Source organism: Crinia signifera, chromosome 6, assembly GCF_055691185.1.
Source record: "Crinia signifera chromosome 6, ASM5569118v1, whole genome shotgun sequence".
Lineage (NCBI taxonomy): Eukaryota > Metazoa > Chordata > Amphibia > Anura > Myobatrachidae > Crinia > Crinia signifera.
Window position 1 is genome coordinate 180,358,382 of NC_139222.1, and position 19,713 is coordinate 180,378,094.

At 44.1% G+C, this 19,713-nt stretch overlaps 1 protein-coding gene across 2 annotated transcripts in view; it reads left to right on the top strand.

Annotated features, from left to right (window-relative positions):
• The first annotated feature begins 2,500 nt into the window (after positions 1–2,500).
• ELAC2 (elaC ribonuclease Z 2) overlaps positions 2,501–19,713 on the top strand; it is a 47,121-nt gene continuing 29,908 nt past the window's right edge. Inside the window, exons 1-9 of one of the 2 annotated variants that reach the window (XM_083148322.1) lie at positions 2,501–2,873; positions 5,883–5,933; positions 6,009–6,079; positions 7,541–7,605; positions 9,395–9,452; positions 10,129–10,197; positions 12,897–12,955; positions 15,463–15,521; positions 16,760–16,832. In XM_083148322.1, the coding sequence (XP_083004448.1) occupies positions 2,632–2,873; positions 5,883–5,933; positions 6,009–6,079; positions 7,541–7,605; positions 9,395–9,452; positions 10,129–10,197; positions 12,897–12,955; positions 15,463–15,521; positions 16,760–16,832 (747 nt within the window). In that variant the 5' untranslated portion in view covers positions 2,501–2,631. The remainder of the gene's footprint in view (positions 2,874–5,882; positions 5,934–6,008; positions 6,080–7,540; positions 7,606–9,394; positions 9,453–10,128; positions 10,198–12,896; positions 12,956–15,462; positions 15,522–16,759; positions 16,833–19,713) is intronic. The other variant, XM_083148323.1, reaches the window with a different exon arrangement.

A 19,713-nucleotide genomic window follows, 5' to 3' on the forward strand; every position in this document is an offset into this window, starting at 1 on the left:
GCGAATACAGCGGGGGAGACGTGAGGGGACGGGCAGGCAGGCACAGGCACACTGACAAGCCTGTCTGCCTCCCGCAGGCGGGGGAGGGGGTTTCTATCCCCCTTGGCAACGAGCACACTGGCACAGATCAATCGCCCTCGGCAACGAGCACACTGGCACAGATCAATCCCCCTCGGCAACGAGCACACTGGCACAGATCAATCCCCCTCAGCAACGAGCACAGAGGCACAGATCAATCCCCCTCGGCAACGAGCACACTGGCACAGATCAATCCCCCTCGGCAACGAGCACACTGGCACAGATCAATCCCCCTCGGCAACGAGCACACTGGCACAGATCAATCCCCCTCGGCAACGAGCACAGAGGCACAGATCTATCCCCCTCGGCAACGAGCACAGAGGCACAGATCAATCCCCCTCGGCAACGAGCACAGAGGCACAGATCAATCCCCCTCGGCAACGAGCACAGAGGCACAGATCAATCCCCCTCGGCAACGAGCACACTGGCACAGATCAATCTCCCTCGGCAACGAGCACACTGGCACAGATCTATCCCCCTCGGCAACGAGCAGAGGCACAGATCTATCCCCCTCGGCAACGAGCACACTGGCACAGATCAATCCCCCTCGGCAACGAGCACACTGGCACAGATCTATCCCCCTCGGCAACGAGCAGAGGCACAGATCTATCCCCCTCGGCAACGAGCACAGAGGCACAGATCTATCCCCCTCGGCAACGAGCAAATTCAGTCCACCTTGGCATCGGCATGAAGCCCCTGGCATTGAGCATATAGGTAAGTGGCACTTATGTGTCAAATGTGTATGGTGTGTTATACAGTATGTCATGGGCATTGCTTAGTGTTATATAGTATGACATGGGCATTGCTTAGTGTTATGTAGTATGACATGGGCATTGCGGTGTTATATAGTATGACATGGGCATTGCGGTGCTATATAGTATGTCAAGGGCATTGCGTAGTGTTATATAGTATGTAATGGGCATTGCAGTGTTATATAGTATGTAATGGGCATTGCGGTGTTATATAGTATGTCATGGGCATTGCGGTGCTATATAGTATGTCAAGGGCATTGCGTAGTGTTATATAGTATGTAATGGGCATTGCAGTGTTATATAGTATGTAATGGGCATTGCGGTGTTATATAGTATATCATGGGCATTACGGTGTGTTATATAGTATGTAATGGGCATTGCAGTGTTATATAGTATGTAATGGGCATTACGGTGTGTTATATAGTATGTAATGGGCATTACGGTGTGTTATATAGTATGTCATGGGCATCATGTGTGGGCTTATGAGTAATCGGAATTACAAAGTTCATTAAAACGTGCAATGGGCATTACGGTGTGTGGCATAAAATGTAATGGCCATTATGGCATGTGGTATACTATATAATGGGTGTGCGGTGTGTCAGCATTATGACAAAAATTTTGCTGCGCGCCTTCGGCGCGCACTGTCCATGTTTTCCATCCTGTGCAAAAATTTGGTTGAGTCCTGGCATAATGTGTAATGGCCATTGCAGTACATGGAATAATACATCGTGATTGGCATCACGATGTGTGGCATAACTTGTAATGGCCATTATGGCATGTGGTATACTATATAATGGGTGTGCGGTGTGTCGGCATTATGTCAAAAATTTGACGCGCGTCTTCGGCGCGCACTGTCCATGTTGTCCATCCTGTGCAAAAATTCTGTTGAGTCCTGGCATAATGTGTAATGGCCATTGCGGTATATGGCATAACACGGAATTAGCATCACGATGTGTGGCATAACTTGTAATGGCCATTAATGTATGTGATATAACATGTAACTGGAATTATGGTATGCAAAATCAAGAATGAAATGGAAGCAAAGGTTTAAAAAAAAATCAACATAAGGCGGGTCTGGGGGTGGGGCTGGGATGGGTCAGTGGGTGTGTCAAGGGGCGGGCCAATGTCCGGGAATCTCTCAACAAAAAGGTGGTAACCCTAGTAAAACATGAAAATCTTTAAATGTGTGATAACCAATTGCTGGACATTTTGCATTGAGTAAAGTAGTTGAATCAACAGTATTCAAAGGGTGTTTTCGAGGATTAAGCTGCGAATATATAGCTTTAATGGGCCCCTGACTCGCTGCCCAGTAACGACCAATGATAAATTATAGCAAGAATTAAGCGCTGTGCCTACGTCTCATCATGCTCCAAATTACTGCAACTCCATTTAGTTGCCACAACTTTCATTAGGCACAGCGTGAGTGTGTTACGTCGCAGCCCCTCCATGAGTAGCAAGTTGTTGTTACTCATGGAGGGAATGGCACGTAACACACACACACGCTGTCACACGCACAACGCTTATGTCATCAGTGTCTATGACAGAACGTCACAAAAGTGAACCAGGAACTTCGGAAGCGGATTGCCACTGCAGCTGATTGGCTCTGCCCTACATATCACATGACAGCTATAGGCCACTTGTTGCTGAGCAACCGAAGAGCTTACGTTGATTTGAACGTTTCTGTTCATTGATAGTACGCTGATTGGCTGGCTCGATGTAGCGTAGCCGGCTTGCCTGCTGGTGATTGGATGACGTAGAAGCACATGCTTCTCGGTGACCTACAGGCTCTGGCAGCGTGTGTATGGGGTTTTCAGGCCTGCTGTGGAGGCGCCTGTCCTGGGCTTCCAGAATGGCCAGCATGGAGGCTCGGGACCTCAGCACCCGCAAGAGGAAGATGCCCAGGGATGCCATGCGGCACGTCAAGGTCCGGGAGCACCAGGGTGCGTTTAACAGAATCCCCCCGTACAACGTCTACGTGCAGGTGGTGGCAGCCGGCGCCAGGGACTCTGGGGCCTCAGTCTACGTATTTTCCGAATACAACAGGTGAGGTGACCGCTTCCCACAGTCCTACTGCTGTGCTGTGCTCAGCCAAGTGACAGCTAACCTGTGTGCCCATGTGGGAGACACGTGTGTGTGTGTGTGTGTGTGTGTGTGTGTGTGTGTTTTGCGTACAGTATACATATCAGTCATTAGCTCTTTTTAAGATTGACGGGACAAGGGTATGTTTAAGGGGGAAACTGTGTATAGCAGCTTCATGTTATTGGATCACAGTGTGGCATTCCATGCTCATTCACATACTACACTAGCATATATCTCTTTACTTATCTCAAAATGGGCGGGATGTATCAACATACATCTCCGCCCTTCGCACGGCAGCCGCCGCGATGCTACCGCATATGTACTAACATATGCGGCCAGCATCGGGCTGCGGTAACGGAGACCCCCGCGATACCTGTGATGTGGGCTGCGGGGGTCTCCGTCACCTCCCGGCGGCTGCAAGCGTCCCCCTGTGTCTCCTCCTCCCCCCTGAAGCCGGATGTCCTGCCGGCTATGACACCAGGGGGAGGAGATGATCACAGGAGGACGGGAGGGGGTGGGCGCGCGGGCGGCGAAAGAAGCCCATAGGCTTCTATAGGGTGGCGATACCCTCCCTTGCGAAAACGGGGCGGACGGGTATTGATACATAGGAAAATGCGGGAAAACGGGTGTTTTACCGCATTTTCCCGTTAGTACATCCCACCCTGTATCTCCTAACTTGACCACTCCACTCTGCACAAGATCTGCGTCTCTCTTCTGCACGGATCATTAGCTCCCATTCACTATTACAGGACTTTCAGTGGGCTGCTTCTACCCTATGGAATGCCCTTCCACGCACAATAAGACTCTCCACTAGCCTCCAAACTTTCAAGTGTTCCCTGAAAACTCATCTCTTCAGGCAAGCCTATCATATTTAAGTTCCACATGCATAACCCTCTGAGGCACTTATGTATTTTATAGCTTTTCTACTGGACTTGCAACTAGGTGGGACTGCTATGCTATTAATGGTGCCTGTCCTTGTGTTTCCCTCATATGTCCCTATAGTTGTAAGCTTGCAGCAGGGCCCTCTTACCTCCGAGTCTTTCTGTTGTTACCCAGTTTGTTTTTTAGGTACTTATGTAGTAACTGGGCTGCCGATTTTTTGATTGTATGCCTTAAGTTAAGGCATACAATCAGATGCGATGCGATGCGATATCGCATCGCATCGCATCCGATATCGGATGCGATGACCCGATTTTTCCATAGGAATCAATGTTAAAATGATTCCTATGGAAAAATGGGTCCTTTTCATACCCCTACTATCCAAGTGGGCATGGAGTTGGATATAAACCTGTGGCGAGCGTAGCGAGCCACCGAGCCCGAAGCGTGGCGAGCGAAGCGAGCCCCGCGAGGGGACGGTATTCGTCCCCTCGCGGGGCTCGCTTCGCTCGCCACGCTTCGGGCTCGGTGGCTCGCTACGCTCGCCACAGGTTTATATCCAACTCCATGCCCACTTGGATAGTAGGGGTATGAAAAGGACCCATTTTTCCCATTGAATTCCATGTTAAAATGGACTCAGTCCATTTTAACATTGATTCCTATGGAAAAATCGGGGCATCGCATCGCATCGCATCGAATCGCATGGTCGCATGCGATGCGATGCGATCTCCCGATCCGACCCGATTTAGAAATCGGCAGCCCAGTTACTACATAAGTACCGTTTTTTATCACTGTCTACTATTGTAAAGCGCAATGGAATCTGCTGCGCTATATAAGAAACTGTAAACAAATAAATAAATTCACATCCCTGTTTGGTCGAATTGAAGTGAATAAGGTGTGGAGTTCTACAACCAGAATTCATCAAACTGCCATTCCAGAGTTTATGGTGTCCTTTCTGGTGGTGGTGCCTATGACATCTGTCACCTGGGAGGAGAGATTACAGCCTCCCAGTATGGTTCAGACGGACCATATGGGGACGCTGTAATCTCTCTCTGATGACAGGTGTCACAGGCACCCCCCAGACCAGACACTATAAAGTCTGGAATGGCAAAATTTGGGGACTGGAGCTGGTCCGGCTTTTACAAATTCCCAGTTGGTGCACACTTACTCCCATTCACTTCAGTGCCATAGCGTGCAAGCTGTTGCTCCCTGCTTTGTGAAAGGACACATTTGTACTTGGTTAATTAAATTATTAGAACTTAAGAATTGGACATACCATATATATTCACAAAACACCTCTGTAAAAAGATTACCAACATTTAAAGGGATCTGCGGGAATGGAGTACAAATTAAACTTCAAATGGCAATTGCGGATTCCTTTGTTAAACCATTCCTTTATTAAACCATTATTATATACAGGTTGCGTATCCCGTATCCAAAATGCTCGGGACCAGGAGAATTTTGGATAACGGATTATTCCGTATTTTGGAATATTTTAATATTTCAATCATGTATTTTGAAGTATCTTGCATTTATGCTGTATAAACACATAAAATAAACACAAATATATTTTATTACCACATAAAATACACACAAATATATTTTATTTGTTCAAAAAACAAGGTTTCAAAACATGAAACAAAATTTGTGTACTATCTCAGATACTGAATTTGAATGCCAAGCAATCATTTTCTTGTACATATATAGTGCCAATTACATATCATGTACTCAGTAGTGCTGTTACATATGTCCCTAGTGAGTTTTTAGCTAAACAAATTTTTTTTTCCACTTTCTGGAAAGTATGGTTTTCGGAATAATTCGGATAACGGATATTCGGATACGGGATACTCAACCTGTATATGTAATATGACAATTACTGAATATAGATGTAGCATATACTGCTCTGCTGCATCCATTACTTTCTTTTTTGTATTTTGGAATACGGATCAATGCTCACAATGGAAAGCACTTTTGCTTGCTGTGCTGTGTGCGGTCCACATCTATGGTGACAAATACTATGTTGAAATACATATTACTTAAGTAGTTGATGTTTTTGTGTGTTGTGGTCATTACTGTATGTTTTTTTTTTTCTTCAAGGTACTTGTTTAATTGTGGAGAAGGGATACAGAGAATAATGACTGAGCACAAGTAAGACATTTTAATGTAGAACTTTACCTTAACTGGTGTATCGGGCTGTATTACAGTGTGTGTTCTCAATTCTAGGCTGAAGTTATCACATCTTGATAATGTGTTTGTGACACGAATGAATTGGGCAAATGTTGGAGGTTTATCAGGTTGGTCATTTTTTTAAATATATTTTCAGTAAGGAATGGTACGTTTCTCATGTTAGGATTTAAATCTTTGGCACGGGTGATCTAGTGGCTTAGGCGCAGATCCTGGTAAGGTCCATCTCTCCCCTATAGAGAGGAAAGAGTAGATAACTCGCAGCCTGACAGAGGGCAGTATTCAATGAGGCTGATTCGCCATTTTCTACAGCGATTTTTGTGCTATTTTCATGCTGTAAGGCGTTTTTTTTTTTTGGGACTAAAACGGTGAATCACCCTATTCAATGACCAGATGGCTAATACATTTCAAGGTTTTTATTGCCATGAGGCACCAACTAGCAATCGCTATCTTTTTATGGTGAAGTGGAATGTGAACTTTTAAAATAAAGTGTTTTGTTTTTTACATTTTGGTGTAAAAAAAATCAGGAATTTTATTGTGAGGAGGGGCATGCTATTTTTATTCATGTGCTGTAAGCACATGAATATATATTTAATTTAAAAAAAATAAAAAAAAAAATATATATATATATTTTTTTTATTATTTTTTTTTACACAGAGCAGCCAGTAGGGGGCCGGGAGCCGAGCCACTCATTAGATATTCATATATTCACTGCACCCGATCATTACATATGCACGATCGGGTGTAGTGAATACCCTGTCCCCTGTTGGCTATCCCGGGGGGCAGCCTGTGCTGCCTTGCTCCCGGGGAGCCCCCCCCCCCCACAAATGTTCTGGGGCAGGCAGGGAGACTTCCAGCTCCCTGCGGCATCGCCGCAGGAGTTAAAATTCGCCGGTCAGGGGCAGTGAGCCCCTGACTCATTGAATACTGGAGTCGGCGAGGCTCCGGAACGCGGCGGGCAGTGGCGAATGTGCAGCGAATCCTAAACGGGATTCGCTGCACATCGTCAAAATTCTTATTGAATACTGCCCTAAGGGGGATATGTACAGTATCAAGCTTTGGAGAGATAAAATACCAGCCAAACTGGTAATGAGTGTTCCGCGCTGTTTTATGTGTCATTTCAGCTCAATCTCTAAATTTATTGTTTTAATGCAATAATAAAGCACTATTGTGGCTGTATAAAGTAAATTAACAGATGAAATGTCAAAGAGTAATACTAGACACCCATTAAACTTGGATACCTTTTTAAAAGCTTCACTAATTATAAGATGGTAGATGTCTTTGTAGTGGTATTTTCTTTTATAAAATGACGTAATTACTGTCATGCCACAGCCTTTGTATTTATTCTTTATTATGTCCACAGTATGATAGTAATACATAACATACATGATCATGTAAGCCTTTAGCGTCCTATTGAAGAAAGCTAAATACTAGACACACCCCCCCCCCCCCCCAGCATCCACTACAGGACACTGCTTTACATAAAGGCATTTGCTTTATTCTAGTATCTCATGTAATTTAACACCTGTAAATCTTGGTAAAATATTGTTGATTTGATGTTTCTTACATAGGTTTGCTTTTGACTTTAAGAGATGTGGGGCTGCCCAACTGTGTGATATCTGGACCACCTCAGCTAGTAAGTAGTTCATTTTAAGGCTGATTCTGCTTTTCATAATCATTAAGTGAGCCTGTAATACAGAAAATGTATTTCCATGCTGTAATTTGGCATAATCGCTTTTATAACGGACTCATAACTGTAGGTCAATGAAAGTGGATTTATATGGTACATTTTGTGGGATCCGCTAATAGCCTATTAGTAAACTGGGAACCTCTGCCCCAACGATGTCCCAGTCTCTAGTGCAGTCTACAAAATACCTGCTTATTGGAAGGATTGAGTCCACTATAACTGCAGTTCAGTGTTAAGCTGTGTACACACGGGGGCGATAGTGGCTGAGATCGCTGGAAATTGCCAGTGATGGGAGTGTGCCCCGGCGATAAATCGCATGTGCGCGCTCCTGTTTTCAGCCCCATTCTAATCGCTGGTCGCAGGAGCTTTTTAACTCCTTATATAACTGGTTTGTTCCCCCCTTGGTCCCTGTCCCCTCTACTTCCATCCTGAGAGAGAGAGATATATATATATATATCTCTATCTATATCTATCTCAGGATGGAAGTAGAGGGGACAGGGACCAAGTGGGGAACATATATATTTATTTATTTTGTGGGTGAATGGCACTCCCAATCCACTTGCCAGTTAAATGCTGGGGTATCATCCCAAGCTCCAAGTCCATACAAAGCAGTCCTGGGCCACCAATAGAATTTGCAAATCAAGGAGAACTCACCAGACTTATCTTGAAAGGGTAAAAAAGGTAATCTTTATCTTACGTCATCATATATTGTATGTCAACATTTCGGGCAATACAATGCCCTTCCTTAAGACAAGCCACCAGAGGCACAGTAGGTAGCAGATAAATATTAAAACTGAACTCAGCCTTTATATACCCATACCACCAGCTGTGACGTGTAAACCCCCAATCACAGCCGTACTCCAGTCAAAATAAGCTTAATACTCCTCTAAAACAGATGGTTACAAACCTAGGGTGCAGTGTACACGGGCGTATTAGTTTGAGGCATTCATCGTCGTTAAAAACACTGCTAACCTTGGCGTGCGTTCCACTTCAGGTGGAACGCTTGGCCATGACCCCGGGATGTTTCCGGGTCACGTGCACAGGTGCTGCCAATCACGGCTGTGTGTGCATCGCTGTAATAGCACATCATCAGTCTGCGGCATAGTTGCTATGGTGATTCAAGCGTCTAATCTTTGTCCCGGGCATACTCTGCATCGCACAGTCTACTAGATTAGGTGCTGTTAGTGCGTGTCACTCCGGTCTGTGGAGCGCACAGCCATCTTGCCCCTCATTTCACCAGGCATATTCACAAAGTAACTCTACTAATATACACAGAGTAATTATATCAAAGCGCAGCACTGGACGAGTCTGGCATGTAAATAGTTTGTTTGAAGCAAACATAAATCTACTGTTTGATATATATATATATATATATATATATATATATATATATATATATATATATATATATATATATATATATATATATATATATATATATATATATATATATATATATATATATATATATATGTGTGTGTGTACATTTATTTATTTATTTACAGTTTCTTATATAGCGCAGCAGATTCCGTTGCGCTTTACAATAGTAGACAGTGATAAGACAAACTGGGTAACAACAGACAGACTTGGAGGTAGGAGGGCCCTGCTGCAAGCTTATATATATATATATTTTTTTTTTTTTTTTTCAGTGTGTGTAAAATATATACATTTTTATTTATTTATTTTTCTATACTCCTCATTCTAAGTTGAGTTAAACTGCTTTTCTTATCTTTCACAGGAAAAGTTTATTCAGGCCATCAAAAGTTTTTGTGGCCCAATGGATGGCTTAAAAATTGGTGAGGACCTTTTTAGAATATTACCCTAACAGTCCAAGTTCTAAGTATGCCCATGCTTGTCTACAGGTTTGTTTCACTATCTGTGCTTCTGTGTTTCACCAGTGGCGATCATTTACACTGCAAAACCAGTTTGATGTTGAATTGTAAATGATTGCCGCTTTAAAAAATCCTGGAGATTTCTTACCAAATCTCTCACTTTCTGAATCTCTCATCCTATTAAATGTCACCCTTTATTATACGGTGTAAATACCCTAGTCTCTAAGCTGAAGTTTTCCCACATGTTGTGTAATGGAGATGAACATTTACTTTGGGTGCTCCCATCCAACGTTTCCCAATATTGGCAGAACCTCATACATTCCTCTGCAGAGAAGCTAGATGTTCAGTTACTGGGTAGCCCAGGTTTTCATTTCCCAAGCTATTCAATACCTCTATTTCTAGTTCTAAAAAGCCATGAAGTATCATATTAAAGGTTTCTCCACTCCGGCACCAAACAACCATTATATAAATATCAAGGACATTATCCTGGTAGCCACTTTTCAGAATGATACATTACATTGTACTTTGTCATGCTGGTTTACGAAGACTAATAATTATATACACTGTAATTACTGTTTTGGTAAAGTATGCAAATGGGTTGCAATGTTGAACATTAATGTTTATCCTATGTGTATTACAGATGTACAACTTCACAGTGATCCTGCTTACAGTGATGAGTCTATAACGGTCAACCAGGTGCCGATCTTCAGTAAGTTACGTTTGCGATTTTTTTTTTTTTTTATTATTATTCTATATGGCAGGCTTCCCACATATTGCTTATGTAAAGCATACTTGTATAAACCAGGAACTTCACTTTTTTATTATTTATTTTTTCTTTGTTCTTTGTCATTAAGTTTGCTATTATAGAGAGAACTTCCAAGGCACAAATAACCACAAACTAGCTCTGTGTGGATGTTTTGTATGTTTTTCACTGCAACACAGTCACACTTGCCTAGAATCATCTTGAGTGATCTTGCATGTGATTTAATCAGTCAAGACTGACCAGTGATCACAAAATGACATTGTAGGGAAAGTTTTGCTATGAATACTGTACATCAAGGTAGTAATTCTGATTCACTCGGAAAGGCACAATCACTCTCTAATGGACAAAACCATGTGCACTGCAGGTGGGGCTGATGTAACATGTGCAGAGAGTTAGATTTGGGTGTTTTATTGTTTCTGTGCAGGGTAAATACTGGCTGCTTTATTTTTACAGTGCAATATAGAAATCAGTTTGAAGTACCCCCCCCCCCCCCCCCCAAATCTAATTCTCTCTGAACATGTTACATCTGCCCCACCTGCAGTGAATATGGTTTTGTCCATTAGAGAGAGATTGTGCCTTTCCATGTATTTTTACAGATCTACAGTAATGTATATTAAAGAAATGGACCACATTTTTAGGGGCTTGATTTAACGTTTGATTTAAGGGACCGTACGGATGGTGTAATGGTTAGCATTACTGCCTCACAGCACTGAGGTCATGGGTTCTATTCCGACCTACTACGTACTTGCGTGGGTTTCCTCCACGCACTCTGGTTTCCTCCCACAATCCAAAAATATACTGGTAGGTTAATTGGCTCCCAACAAAATTAACCCTAGAATGTCTGTGTGTGCGTGTACATGTGGTAGGGAATATAGGGGCAGATGTATTAAGCCTTAACAAGAGATAAATGCAAGGGTGATAAGGAGAGATAAACATCCAGCCAATCAGCTCCTTACTGACTTTTTTCAAAGCCTGTAACATGGCAGCTAGCAGGTGATTGGCTGGACGTTTATCTCTCCTTATCACCCTTGGATTTATCTCTTGTTAAAGCTTAATACATCTGCCCCATAGATTGTAAGCTCCACTGGGGCAGGGACTGATGTGAATGTTCAAATATTTTCTGTGAAGCGCTGCGGAATATGTGTGTGATACAGATGGGTCTGTTCCCATCTTGGCAGGGGATGGCGCTGGCGTCGCCAGCCGCCATCCCCCGCCAGCGCCATGGCGATCGTGAGAAGGGGACGCGCGCGCGCCCCCTTCCGACGGCGCTTCCATACGTTTCCCCGGGTCCTTGCCGGCGGTAACCCGGGGTCCCCGCCGCCTGCCCGCATCCCCCCTTACCCCCCCCTAACCCCGTCCGTCTCCCTGAGGCGGAGACGGACAGGGTTTCCGCCACGCTAGCGACGGAGACTGAGACGCGCGTGCGCGTGAGACGCACGAGCGTCTCAGTCTCCTCGCTGGCGAGGCTGCTGGCGGGTCGCCAGCGCGTACGTTCTGGCGACCCGCCAGCAAGGATGTGCATAGGCACATACTGTATATAAGAAAATGTAAATTTTTAAATAAAAAATTTAAGAATCTATTAAAGTGAAAAGGTTCTGTAAGTTTGCTATACCCACCTCCTCATATATGCTCCCGTGCCTACCACTTTGTAGTAGTAGTATGTTTATTTATAAGGCGCCACAAAGTGTCCGCAGCGCTGTACATAGCAAACAAAAACTAATTACAAGGTAACGTTCAGGGTGTGTTGATAAAATTCAGCATAAATAGGGGTATAGCTGGTAGAACTCAGCATCAGTTCTGAAGTAGGTGTCGAAATTGTCGAGGAGACTGAAGATGAAGTAGAGGAAGGGAAGAACAGGGCAGGAGCACTGGTGAGGTAAAGAGGTAGGGTGAGGAGGGAGGGCCCTACTCATAAGAGTTAACATACTAAAAGGAGATGGGTGGACAAACGAAAAACAAAAGGATAAGTAGGAACGGATGGGAACAGAGGCAGTATAGGAGGATCAAAAGAGGCTAGGAGGAGGGATAGGCTAGTCAAAAAAAGTGGGTTTTGAGGGAGCGCTTTCAAGTGCCTATATGGTCAGAGCTACAAGAATACCTAGGAAATAGGTGTCTTAAAATGCTGCTATGTAGCCCCATTTCCATTGACGTATCTGTGATAGATTTAAAGAATTGTGTACTACACTATTTACAGTTTCTTATATAGCGCACACATATTCCAAAGCTCTTTACAGAGAGTATTTAAACATTCACATCAGTCCCTGCCCCAGTTGAGCTTACAATCTATATTCCCTACCACATATACACGCACACAGACATTCTGGGGTTAATTTTGCTGGGAGCCAATTAGCCTATCAGTATATTTTTGGATTGTGGGAGGAAACCGGAGTACCCGGAGGAAACCCACGCAAGTACGGGGAGAATATACAAACTCTGCACAGTTAGGGCCATGGTGGGGATCTAACCCATGACCTCAGCGCTGTGAGGCAGTAATGGTAATCATTACACCATCCATAGTTTCACAATCATTAAGGTGTCAATAAAATAAAGGCTAATCCATTCATTACCTTGCAACTGCAATTACTTGAATTCTAATAATACCTTTTTAAATCTATCTTCTTGTCATCCCCTCAATTTTGTTATAGGTTCCTCTACTGGAACACCAAATGGAGACCCTTCCATAGTGATAGCCTATGTATGCAAGGTGGGAATTCATCTCTGTAAAGATTAGATGGTACTTTTTCATGTGGCATTCAAAACCTTTCCTCTGACATGCAATCTGGGGGACATGGCATAGCTTGGAAGTCGGGTAAAGGGGCTACTATAGGACTTATAGTCCATTTAAAAAAAATCTTACACTGAATGTATGTTAACCCTTTGAGTGCCAACATCTCTGAGATGAGCAAAACTATCTGCTAAAAATGGCAACATATCTGTGAGATGTGCAAAATATCTCCTAAAAATGCCAGCGTCGCTCACACTTGTTATATAAATTCAAATAAAAAATGTGTAAAAATTATTTTTCCTATATATATGGTAAACATTACTGGTCATTAAGATGAATAAAAATGTTTGCTTGGCAATTTTCAAACCGATTCTGACAAATTCACTTGGCACTATTCAATATACATCTTTATTTGGTACTTGTTTAGTTTTTACGGTGGCAGCATGGCCACGCGTCAGTCCCCTTGTGGGGCTCCCTGCGCTCGCCCACGCTATGGGCTCGGTGGCTCCCTGCGCTCGCCACACTATCTAAAATCAGCTCCATGCCAACGTGGATAGTGGGGGTATGAACTATCCACGTTGGCATGCAGTTTATTTTAGAAAGTTTGGCGAGCGCCGAACCCGGAAGTAGCGCGCTGCCATGCTGCCACTCTGAACCTAAACAAGTACCCTTTATTTTAATAGCAGAAGGATAACTGTTATGGGTAACTTATTTCTATGATGCCGTTGAGCAGGGCACATCATATACCAAATACAAGGACTTAGATTTGCAGAGTTATATTGGCTGAAATATTTTTAAATTTAACGAATAAGTGTGTGAAAAGGGGTTCCGCCCAACAAACCTTTGCCTAGTTAAATCTTTGCAACAGCTAGTACATTTATTAAAATTGGGGGGGAATAAAGGTAATCCTTATGTGACTGAATCACATAGTTATTGTTGTGATAACCTAGTCATTGCATTTTCTATTTGTCTTTTTTTTTTCTCCCTTTTATTAAAAGGCTACTAGTTCTATAGTAAGAGATGCATTTTTATCAAACAACAAAGATGTCATTCCAGTAATGTCTGTGCTAGCCCGTAACATGTTGAGACTATTGGTACTGTACAGTGAACGTGAAAACCCCCAAAAATAGTGAGTCCCTGGGGTCCTACCTGACCTTTTCTGGGTCCCAACAGAATAAAGCCTCCTTTTCCCTTCTCCCCAGCATGTGGGTCGGGAGGAAGTATCAATTGGCCTACTTGCATAAAGATGCATATATACTAGAAAAGATATTATTCTAAAAACATGGATGGTCCACGCCAAAAATGTATGACATGATTTTTTTGGGAAGTAGTGTGGCCACATAATAGTATCATTCACATTACACCATACACCGTTGTGCCCAGTACACGTTCTAGCACACACACTGTTGTGCCCAGTACACGTTCTAGCACACACTGTTGTGCCCAGTACACGTTCTAGCACACACTGTTGTGCCCAGTACACGTTCTAGCACACACCGTTGTGCCCAGTACACGTTCTAGCACACAAGTGCTGCTTATCTACATGCTTGTTGCCAGGGGTTATATGCTCCTTGCAGGGGTTACATGCAGAGTAGGTGACGGCATGTCTGTGCGGCGGGGGGACTGGATGTGGCTGGAATAGTTGACATGCTGCTTTGAGTGGAGCAGCGTGTCCGGTCACCTCTTCTGCTGAGAGAGGCTGTCAGCTGTCACAGCTGCATCCCATCCCGTCTCTCCGCTCTCAGCAGCGGAATGGGCTTACATGGCAGAAGAAGGCTGAAGGGCGCACATTGATTGAGACAGTGATACCTGCCTTCAAATGGCAGTGTGTGTGGCTTTATGGCACGTCCTGTAAAACCTGCAGTGATTGGCTTCCGGGCGGCCACTACACAATGGCTAGGTCCCGGCGGCAGCTGCAGTGATTGGCTCACGGGCAGCTCACAGGTGCTGCGCCACACGTCCACAGAGACCCATTCATTTTGGAAAACTGAGTTCCCTGTGACTGTTTTAGAGTAAAATGCGCACTAGCCACAAACTTATTCATTAAATTAGTTTTAATGGGTCTAATAAGATTAAAGATGGTTTTAATCTTTAACCCTTTGAGTGCCAACATTGCTGTGAGATCCTTAAAATGACCGCGCTAAAATTTCCAGCGCCGCTGACAGCAATTGTGTTTTTTTGTTTTTGTTTTTTTTTGGGTACAATATTTAACTAAACTTCAATTAATTGTCTTGGCTGTGTTTATTTATATTAAAAGAACATTCAAATTTTGAGGATCTCTCACAGCAATGTTGGCACTTAAAGGGTTAAAGCATTTATCACCAGATACTGTGCTAGTGGGGGCAGTGGAGAATGTGTAGGAACATTTGTGAACCCTGCCTGTTATAAGAACTCATTAGGAAAATTTCTGTGTGATCACAAGAAGAGTCTGATAATTGCAAAGGGCAGAAAGTGTTAATTAGATTTTTTTTATTTTTTTTTTTCAGATTCATGACCGAAAAGGGCGTTTCATGGTGCTCAAAGCAAAGGAAATTGGCCTTCCAGTGTATGTATATATTTTAAATATGCAAAAGTTAATTTGGTCACATTATTGTATTTAGTCATGTTACCAAAGTATCCTATCTGTTGGAAAAACCCATTGAAGAATTGTAAACTGGTTAAGATAATATTTATATTTATGGACATTGTAAACGTGTTCGTTTTTCTTAGATGCTTTTTTTTTTTACATCGTGCCTTAGTGTGAAGTTAAGCTGGGTACAAAATGGAGCATTTGTTCTGACAGTCAGCCCAGATTGTGTGTACACGCTGGAACATTGTTAATGAAGGGCAGAAAGTTCATGTTCCATCTGTTATTAGCATACTACAGGAAGCTAGTCCGGTTCCATGTGCTGCACATAAACCTGAAGCCGTTGCTAGCGATCCTGGATGCATACATCAGACACACACACTGGGCGTTATTGAACAGTTAAACTCCCTTTTTGTGAACCAAGTCCCAGCATTATCCGTTTTTGTGTGAAAATGTATTCATATGATCTATTTCAAACACTGAAACCTTGAAGTCTATTTAATTTAATGTAGAAGAATTGGTGTTAAAAAAATAAATAAAAGCATACAGAAGGTTCTTTATGGGGGGATACGGTCATTGGGTCACCAGCAAGTCGGTAGACAAGCATAAGCTTGACACCATTAGGTCAACTTGACTTAAGGTTGACATGGGGAGGACAACAGGGTCATTAGGTCGACATGGGGTCTTTTTAGAAAAATGTTGAAAGTGGATGGGTGTGATAACTTAAACAGGCGCCGGAAAGTGGGTTAAAAAGTTCAATTTATTATACAAAACCAGTGTTATGTTAGCAAAAAAAAAGATACTTCTATAATATCATTTCTAAAAAAGCAGGGACACGTTTCGAGCCTCAGGGCTCTTCTTCTAGGGCAAAGTCTTTGCCCTAGAAGAAGAGCCCTGAGGCTCGAAACGCGTCGATGGCAGTGACTGACTGGACTTGGACTTTGGCGAACCAACCAAGTGCTAAGGTATTTGGGGCCAAAGCAGGGTGCACTTCCGGACTGCATCCCTGCCATATACCATCCCTTGCTGGCTCCAAATACCCTTAGGGGTAAGGGTTCATCCCTGCTTTTTAGAAATTATATTTTAGAAGTATCTTACAATTGCGTTGAGCTTAGTCTGTTCAGTTATGTTAGGAGAGCCATGACTTATTAATGAGGTGAAAACTTGAATGATGTTAAAACATAGTAGAGGACTTAACCACGGTTTCCATTATGCAGTGGGACTCCTACTATTGGACAGATCGTATCTGATCTTAAGGCCGGGAAAAGTGTCATCTATGAAGGGAAAGAGGTAAATATTCACCACTAGTTTAAAGTCCTTTAAATTTTAATATGTTGGTTTTGCATTTTGCAAATAGGTTTTCCTTCTCCTCACAAAGACAGGAAGTAATGTGTTGCTAGTCCAATGGCTGTGTGCGGGGCTGGCCAAACTCTGGGGCAGATTTATTAAGCTCGGTGAAGTGATAAGCTGTCTGGTTTTTATCACCGTCCAATCCGCTCCTACTTGTGAAGTCACATGCTTGGTTTGAAACATAAGAGGTAGGAGCTGATTGGCCAATGATAAAAACCAGACACTTTGGGGGAAATTTACTAAAATGGATTCGTAGAAAAAAGGTGTATTCGTAGGGAGAAATACACCTTTTTTTTACGAATTTATATTTTCGGGATTTACAATCCCAAAAATACAACAATTCGTAGTCCTAAAGATGGAACATTCGTATTTGTAGTTACAAATACGAATGCCCTACACCATCGTTAGGATACGACAGAAATCACCATTCAAAAGAATGGTGGTTTCTGATTTACTAAGCAGCCGTACTGACAATACGGCTGCTTAGTGGTGTGAAACACCCACGCAAATACGACAGGAAAATAGAACACCATTTTCCTGTTCTATTTGCGTTTTAGCCTGCACGGATCAGTCAGATCCGTGCAGGCTGCAGTGTAAAAAAATAGAAAAAATAAATAAATTAAAAAAAAAACCGGCGTGGGGTCCCCCCCACAGCCGAAACCAGCACCAGGCTGAAGGAGCCGGGGCCGGTAATTAAAAATCAGGGAGCCCGACAAATAGGGGTTCCCCGATTTTTAACAACCAGCCCCAGGCTCCAGGTCCGGGGCTGGTTCCCAAAATACGGGGGACAAAATGAGTAGGGGTCCCCCGTATTTTAAGAACCAGCCCCAGGCACAACCAGCCGGCAGGGTAATGTCACAGCCGGGGGACACTTATAATATAAGGTCCCGCGGCCAAAACATTCTCCCTACCGACCAGTCAGCCTGGCCAGGGGCCCTGGGGGAGTGGGGACCCCCCCAATAAAGGGGTCCCCCCCCTCCAGGACTTACCTGACCAGGCTGAAGCCTGGTGCTGTCCTCGATGCCCCTGGGCGGTGGGCATCGAGCTGATAAATGTTGTAAAAAAAAAGATGAACCCATTGTTTTTTACTGTGGCACTACAAGTGCCAGCAAGCCTCCCCAGCAAGCTGGGACTTGGAGAACCACAAGTCCCAGCCTGCTGGGCATTAAAGGGCCCGCTGGCACTTGTAGTTCTACAGTTAAAAAAATAGTGCACAAAACACACTGACACACTTTTAAAATAAAACTTTATTACACACAAAGCCCACACATACTAATACTTACCTATCTTCTTCCCGTAGGTCGCCCTGATGTTCTGTGTCGGCGTCTTCTGGTCCTGTGTCGTCTTCTTCCTCCATGTCGACCGTCGCTGTCGCCGTCCGGATCCGAAGAAATCCATTTGGGAAGCTGTGGAAGGAAACCATACTCACCTGTCCTAGCGCGACGTAGTCCAGGTAAGGGTCTTTGCAAAAAAACAAAACGAGCACCCGAAACCAAGCGGACTGACGGAGACGCACGTGTGTTTGTTTACATCGTGCGGCTCCGCCTCCCGAATGCCGCTATTGGCCGCCTTGCGGCCTAGCGGCTCCTGATTGGCCGCTAGGCCGCAAGGCGGCCAATAGCGGCATTCGGGAGGCGGAGCCGCACGATGTAAACACCGTGCGTCTCCGTCGTGTCCGCTTGGATTCGGGTGCTCGTTTTGTTTTTTTGCAAAGACCCTTACCTGGACTACGTCGCGCTGGGACAGGTGAGTATGGTTTCCTTCCACAGCTTCCTCCATGGATTTCTTCGGATCCGGACGGCGACAGCGACGGTCGACATGGAGGAAGAAGACGACACAGGACCAGAAGACGCCGACACAGGACCAGGGCGACCTACGGGAAGAAGATAGGTAAGTATTAGTATGTGTGGGCTTTGTGTGTAATAAAGTTTTATTTTAAAAGTGTGTCAGTGTGTTTTGTGCACTATTTTTTTAACTGTAGAACTACAAGTGCCAGCGGGCCCTTTAATGCCCAGCAGGCTGGGACTTGTGGTTCTCCAAGTCCCAGCTTGCTGGGGAGGCTTGCTGGCACTTGTAGTGCCACAGTAAAAAACAATAGGTTCATCTTTTTTTTACAACATTTATCAGCTCGATGCCCACCGCCCAGGGGCATCGAGGACAGCACCAGGCTTCAGCCTGGTCAGGTAAGTCCTGGAGGGGGGGGACCCCTTTATTGGGGGGGTCCCCACTCCCCCAGGGCCCCTGGCCAGGCTGACTGGTCGGTAGGGAGAATGTTTTGGCCGCGGGACCTTATATTATAAGTGTCCCCCGGCTGTGACATTACCCTGCCGGCTGGTTGTGCCTGGGGCTGGTTCTTAAAATACGGGGGACCCCTACTCATTTTGTCCCCCGTATTTTGGGAACCAGCCCCGGACCTGGAGCCTGGGGCTGGTTGTTAAAAATCGGGGAACCCCTATTTGTCGGGCTCCCTGATTTTTAATTACCGGCCCCGGCTCCTTCAGCCTGGTGCTGGTTATGGCTGTGGGGGGGACCCCACGCCGTTTTTTTTTTAAATTTATTTATTTTTTCTATTTTTTTTTACACCTTGCAGCCTGCACGGATCTGACTGATCCGTGCAGACTGCTAGAAATAATTCGTATTAGCGGCCGTATATACGGCCGCTAATACGAATCATTACACCATCGGAGGGTTACAAAGCAGTCGTATATGACTGCTTTGTAACTGATCCTCCGGAACACGACTTTGCATACGACTTAAACAGTCGTATGCAGTCGTAGGGAAACTACCAATACGAAAAACTAGGTTTTTCATATTGGTAAAT